The sequence below is a fragment of the Mastomys coucha genome, chromosome X, assembly GCF_008632895.1.
Source record: "Mastomys coucha isolate ucsf_1 chromosome X, UCSF_Mcou_1, whole genome shotgun sequence".
In the NCBI taxonomy this organism is placed as follows: Eukaryota; Metazoa; Chordata; class Mammalia; order Rodentia; family Muridae; genus Mastomys; species Mastomys coucha.
In genome coordinates this window covers 78,487,123-78,494,461 of record NC_045030.1, presented here as the reverse complement: position 1 = coordinate 78,494,461, position 7,339 = coordinate 78,487,123, and the positions used below count along the sequence as shown (strand labels likewise).

General features: G+C 38.3%; 1 protein-coding gene across 1 annotated transcript in view; it reads left to right on the top strand.

The window, feature by feature from the left end:
- LOC116093288 (claudin-34-like) overlaps window positions 1-3,839 on the top strand; it is a 7,619-nt gene extending 3,780 nt beyond the window's left edge. The window contains exons 2-3 of the mRNA XM_031374653.1: window positions 2,355-2,434; window positions 3,033-3,839. Coding sequence (XP_031230513.1) covers window positions 3,058-3,690 — 633 coding nt within the window. The 5' untranslated portion in view covers window positions 2,355-2,434; window positions 3,033-3,057 and the 3' untranslated portion in view covers window positions 3,691-3,839. The remainder of the gene's footprint in view (window positions 1-2,354; window positions 2,435-3,032) is intronic.
- The last annotated feature ends 3,500 nt before the right edge of the window (window positions 3,840-7,339 follow it).

Sequence of the window (7,339 nt, the reverse complement as noted above, 5' to 3'; positions counted from 1 at the left end):
GCCTCAATCTCAGAAATCCACCTGTCTCTGCCTCCCAAGTGCTGGGATTAAAGGCATGCACCACCACTGCCTGGCTGGAGATTTTTTTCTATTCCTTTGCCTTACCAAATGCTGGAGAGCACAGGCAGCTAATTAATTTAATTCAAGTATTAATATTAATTTTCTCCTAAGTGACTATTCTTATAAGTACATCATAGTATCCAGGTGCAGACAGAAGCAAGTGTATCACAACTTCGGGTGCATTTTTGACTCCAGAATGATTTTTGATGATGTTCAGGCTGATTCAATGAGGCTTTTTTCCCATATCAGGCAAACCAACCTTAGCAAAAAAATATGCATACATAGACTACTCTTTGAATGAAGACAACTTTGTTCACCTTTCAACAGCTTGTGTCAATATAACACTTCAATGGCATTGTGCTTTTATCTAACATGCATGATGTCCCAACTTTAATATACAGCAACACAGAAAAGACATATGTATGATTATCAGGTCAAAGAGAATTATAGTTATCAATAAAGTCCTTTGCAGAAAATCTCTGGCTATAATAATGATTTTCTGGTTTCCATCTTTAACAAACCCCTACCTTATTGCCACTGTTCAAAGTATTACTAATAAAGACTCTTAGACACTCCCCAAAATGTTTTCCAAATATTCCTTTGGATGACTTCACTTGCCCAACTGTCTCCATTTACTTTAATCTATACCTACAATTTGCCTGCACCTGAAAATGGTAATTTGAGTTTTCATTTCAGAGTATATCTCAGGCATGAGGTGATTATCCACTCTCTTTATTTCTAATAGTTAATATCCTCCATTTGATTGAGTGAGGGAGAATGTTCACTAAGAATTCTTGGCCTCATGTGGCTGTCTCTTTATCTTCTGCTCAACTAGAGCATGCATTTAGATAGTTAAACACATTGACTTCTGCTGAGCCCATCTTTAACAATTATCACCTACAAATCATTCTACAAATGCAATCTATGGTACTAACAAAGGATTATTAAAAGCTAAACCCATGTTGCCTCTCAATGCTACTTATTGATGAACAAAAGAGGAGGTTTCTTTTTTTAATTGTAAATTATCCAAATTCAGTAGATTGTTAACTTCAGGAACATGAGTTCCCTTTGGCCTTACTTATAATGGATCCTTAAATTTTCTTCTTGGGAGTACGTAGAAGGATGCACATGTAGAGAATTCCTGAAAGTGCATCCCATTAAAATCTCTTCTAATTATAGGGGTTTAGATTTTTGGTAGAACATTTCACTAACATGCACTAGTCCTGGTAATCTACATTTAAAAACACAAAAACAAAACACACACACACACACACACACACACACACACACACACAGTAAAACCACTATCACTACAAAAAAATAGCAACAATCCTTGCAAAAGCTGTGTAGTGGTCTTCCTAATAACCCCAGTTTAGGGAGTCTCTGGCAGGATTATTTTATGTATGAGACAAATTTGGACTACATAGGAAATTGGAGAAAAGATTGACTTACACTTTAAGACCCTGTCCAATGTAAACAAACAGAAAAAAAAGCAAAAAATAATTAAGGTCAATGACAAAAAAATGTGACAGATTTTTAACCTAAAATAAAGGTAGACCAACTTGATTCTGAGATACAAATTTATCATATTTAATATAGACCAAATATATTTTGAGAGATGGAAGTAAATACATACATGGATGAGTGCATACAATTATGCTGTGTGTGTTAATTTTTCTTTATGTTTCTGGCATTAAATACTACAAAACATCAATTTCTTAGATAAAGTGTTTATTTTGCTCACATTTCCAGGTAAAGACCCATCAATCTGGAGAAGTCAAGGTTTAAAGAACTTGAAACATATAGGCACATGATACCCCCAATCCAGAAGTGGGATAAAGGTATTAATACATTCCTTTTAGCACTCAGGCACCTTTCTACATTCATATGCAGCTCATAATCCCCTTCTGAGAGGATGGTGCTACCCACACCCGGAAGTTCTTCCTAATTCAATTAACATTATCAAAATAATCCCTAGTGGACAGTCCTATAGGTCCACCAAATCTAGACGTCTTCAGTTGAGAGCCTCTTCCCTAATCATTTTTACATTGTTTCATGTAGACAAACTAAACTAACTACCAAACTATGAATGCACTTATAGTTTCTGTATATTTTATAAATGGCTAAGGGTGATCATTACCCATGTTCACACAATTTTATAGGATTTGACATACTTTAAATATTCTGGGAAAACAGGTTGCTTTAAGATAAAGTATAAAATAGTATATTGCATATACCATAATAATATAATTTTCTATTACTTTATGAGTTTCAACTCATTTACTATCTTTCAGTATTGATGTGCTGCTGTATTGAACACAGCCAATGAGAATAAATTTGTAAAGAAGTTGAAAACTTCCAGGTTTGCTGCTGGGTATGTAACATCACACAACTGGTGTAAAACAGTTCTATAAATTCCAAAATACAAACTATATGTACTTGACATTGTATCCCTCCCCAGTTGAATAACTTAGTATCTACTCAAGAGAAATAACATGGCAGTATATAAACACAAAGTTGCATATATATTGATCATTCATATGGTGGCATTCTTAACAGGGAAATGTTAGAGTTAATCCAAATGGCCAAGAATAATGAATGATCAGGCAATGTCTGAAACATCACTACGTCAGATTTCTCATACTTGCTAACCATGGGTGACCCTCAAAAATATCATGCAAGTGATCAGGTATAGGAGCTCATGCCTTTCAATTAGGAAGCAAAGGCAGCATGATTTCCAGAAGTTCATGTAAAATGCAAAACTAAAAATTTTAGAGATCATTTGGATTATCTACTTGCTAGGACATATTGTCTCAGGAGCCTTCTTAGACTCTTCTCACTCCACATTGACAGAAGCAGTCCTCCAGCTGAAGGTCCACTCTCTCAAACATAACATTTTCCTCCTAGTAATATAACCCTGAATATAATGTCCTTGTCCCAAGTAAACATCTTCACCTTGTATGTCATTGCAGTTCTCAAGTATTTACTGTCACCATCATGTTAATGAAAATGTGCCATCACCAAATGGGAGGTTTTGCTTTGACCACAGTAGCCTGGCTACTTTGCTGCATATCTACAGGCCTCCCTCAGTGGCAAGTGTGGCACTATGAAGATCCTGTGATACTCAAGCCTACAGTAGCTTTTGTAGGCATGTGGAGAGCCTGTGTTTTCTACAATGACAGCAACTCCAACAACAACAAAGTATGTCACCAATACAACTATGCTGACTCATTTGTTCCATTGTATATTCGAATAAACCAGCACTTGCTGCTGGTTTCTAGCTTTCTTGGGCTTTTTGGGAAGATCACCACCATTATTGCTCTTTCAAATATGTATATGGGAAGAGTGCGGAGGAATGACACCTGCAATCCATTCAGCCTTTCAGGGATACTGAACATCATTGTTAGCAGCTTTCTTTACCTTGTTGTTTTGCTCAATTACATAGCCATCATGCGCAAATGGGGGGTTGCTTTCCCACCATCTTTCCATATGCCTTCCCACCCAGACACTCAGAAGATAGGAAGTGCCATGACATTGGCCATTATAGCTGCAGTTCTCTTTCTGTTAAGTGGCACAATTTGCCTTTCTTCGAATTTAGCCATAGGCAAGATGCCACATTCCAAAATTTAAAAATACATTGCTACCTTACATAGCCTTGAAATGCCAGAAAAGATAGTGAGTACTCTTCATGTGTCTACATAAATTTTCAAAGAACTTGAAAGGGTGCCAATTGTGGATTGTGAACTTTTATTAAATAAAATCTTATTTTATGGATAGTACTGAACTTGTGTTTTACTTGTTGTCAACAACAGTAAATAATTGATAAACTTAATCAATATTGAAATGAGTATCAGAGTACATAAACCTTTCACATTACTCTTGAATCTAAGACTAAATCAGAACCTGGACTGATCCCTCTTTCCTCCTCTATCCATGTCTGTCTACTCTAAGTCCATTTCCCTGGCCAATTACTATATAGATAATCTCTGTGGTTCTGTAGATTGTAGCCTTCTTCATTTCTTTTTCTTTTTTATTAGTGTTTTTTATTTATTTATATTTCAAATGTTATCCCCCTTCCCAGTTTCTCCTCTGCAAACCCTCTACCCTAATCCCTATCCCCTCTGCTTCTATGAGGGTGTTCCCCTACCCACCAACCCACTCCTGCCTCACTGACCTAGCATTCCCCTACACTAGGACATCTAGCCTCCACAGGACTGTTGAGAGAAATATTAAATAGGAAAACCACCCCATAAACTCTCTTGGCCCGCTGGCACCAGCTGGCCACATCACTATGTTTCTGCGGGCTCTTGCTATTTTCTCACAGCAAGCAAGATCATCTTGCTTACATAAAATGCTCTACATCCCCCACAATCAGTATCTAGCACCTAGTACCCAGTAAAAGCATGACTCTTAAGGATTAATTATCTAATCAGGTTTATATATCAATAAGATCACAATTTACAAGATGCCAATACAATAATTTCAGAGCCAAATGATAAAGACAATGTTTTACCCAATTATTCTATCCTTGTAAGATCCTTAACTATCTGTGGATCGTCATCTTCACCTGCCTCCATGATGATTCTCCATTACCTTCCTGCTCCTGCCCTTTTCCCTCCTCAACTACTAGCTCCACTTCTCTATCCCTGTCCAACCACAGGCCTGTCATTGCCCTAATGTGATTGGATGGAGAAAATGCTGCAACATAGGATCAAGGGCCTCCGCTCCTATTGATGCCAGATAAGACAAGTTTCTGCTACATAAGCACCTGGATCCATGGGTCCCCTTCCCCTGTGTACTCTTCAGTGGGTGGTTTAGTCCCTGGGAGCTCTGGGTGGCTTAGTTAGTTGATATTTTTGTTCTTCCTATGGTGTTACAAACCCCTTCGGCTTCTTCAGCCCTTCCTCTAAGTCCTCCTTTGGGGGTCCTGTGTTCAGTCAGATGGTTGGCTGCTAGCATTTACATTTGTGTTTGTCAGGCCCTGGCAAAACCTCTCAGGAGAAACCTATACCAGGCTCCTGTCAGCAAGCGCTTGGTGGCATCAGCAATAGTGTCTAGGTTTGATATCTGCGGATGGAGTGGATCCCAGGGTGGATCAGTCTCTGGATGGTCTTTCCTTTAGTCTCTGCTTCAATATTTGTCCCTGCATTTCCTTTTGACAGGAGCAATTCTGGATCTGGGTTAATATTTTTGAGATGGGTGGGTGGCCTCATCCCTCAACAGGTGGCTGTCTAACATCTGGATATGGTCTCTACAGATTCTCTCTCCAATTTGTTGGGTATTTCAGCTAATCTCAACCCCCCTTGGGCCATAGGAGACTCTTGCTTTCCTGCCATCTGGGACTTTCTAGTGACTACCACCAGTTCCCTATCCTCCACTACTAAACTCCTTCTTTCATTTTCCAGACACTGTACTTCTTTTCCTCCTCCCACACCTGAACCTGACCTGCTTTTCTCCTCCCCCTCTGCTCTACCTCCCAGGTCTCTCCCCCTTCTATTTCCCATGATTATTTTGTTCCCACTTCTAAGTAGGACTGAAGCATCCACAATTTGGTCTTCCTTCTTCTTGAGCTTCAAATGTTCTATGAGTTGTATCGTAAGTATTCCAAGCTTTTTCCTAATTTGTATTTATCAGTGAGTACATATCAGGTGTGTTCTTTTGTGTCTGGCTTACCTCAATCAGGATGATATTTTCTATTTCCACCCATGAGCTTGAGAAGTTTATGAAGGCATTCTTTTTAATAGATAAATAGTACTTATTTGTGAAAATTTACCACATTTCCTGTATCTATTCCTTGGTTGAAGGATATCTGGGTTGTTTCCTTGGTTCTAGCTATTGTAAATAAGGCTGCTATGAGCATAGTAAAGAATGTGTCCTTGCTTTATATTAAAACTTCTTTGGGGTATATGCACAGGTATAGTATAGCTGCGTCCTCAGGCTCAGTTTTCTGCATCAAATTTTCTGAACAACTGCCAGACTGCTTTCTAGAGTGGTTGTACCAGATTGCAATCCCACCAGCAATAGAGTAGTGTTCTTTCTCCACATCCTCTCTAGCATCTTATATCACCTGAGGTTTTGATCTTACCCATTCTGACTATTGTGAGGTAGAATCTCAGGGCTATTTGGAGTTGCATTTCACTGATGATAAAGGATGTTGTACATTTCTTTAGGTGCTTCTCAGCCATTTGGTATACCTCAGTTGAAAATTCTTTGTTTAGCTCTGTGCCCCATTTATAGTAGGGTTATTTGGTTCTCTGGAGTCTAATTTGTTGAGTTGTTTGTATATATTGGATACTATCCCTCTACCAGATATAGAGTTGGTAAAGATCTTTTCCCAATCTGTAGGTTGCCATTTCATCCTGGTGACAGTGTTCTTTGCCTTAAAAAAGCTTTTCAAGTTTATGAGATCCCATTTGTCTGTAGTTGATCTTAAAGCCTGAACCATGGGTGTACTGTTCAGGAAATTTTCCCCTATGCCACTGTGTTCAAGGATCTTTCCCACTTTCTCTTCTATTAGATTCAGTGTATCTTGTTTTTTATTAAGGTCCTTAATCCGTTTGGACTTCAGTTTTCTACAAGGAGATTAGAATGTATCTATTTGCATTTGTCTATAAGGCAGCTCCCACATGAGCCAGCACAATTTTTTGAATATGATATCTTTTTCCACTGGACAGATTTGGCTACTTTGTCAAAGGTTAGGTGACCATAGGTGTGTGGGTTTAATTCAGGGTTATCAGTTCTATTCCATTGATCTACCTGTCTGTCTTTGTACAAATACCATGAGTTTGTTTTTTTATCACTATTACTCTGTAGTACAGCTTAAGTTCAGGAGTGGTGATTCTCCCAAGGGTTCTCTTATTATTGAGAGTAGTTTTCTCTATCCTGGGTTTTTTGTTATTCCAGATGAATTTGAGAATTGCTCTTTCTATCTCTGTGAAGAATTGAGTTGCAATTTTGATGGGGATTGCATTGAATCTGTGGACTGCTTTTAGTAAGATGGCCATTGTTTCTATGTTAATCCTGCCAATCCATGGACATGAGAGATATTCCCATCTTCTTCAATTTCTTTCTTCAAGGACTTGAAGTTCTTGTCATACAGATCTTTTTACTTGCTTGGTTAGAGTCACACCAAGAAATATCATATTATTTGTGACTGTTTTGAAGGATGTCATTTCCCTAATATCTTTCTTAACCTGTTTTTCCTTTGAGTAGTGTTGGAAACCATGAGAGCCCTGACATAAATATCCTGCCCCAGCTAATTGAGAACCCAGAGATTAAC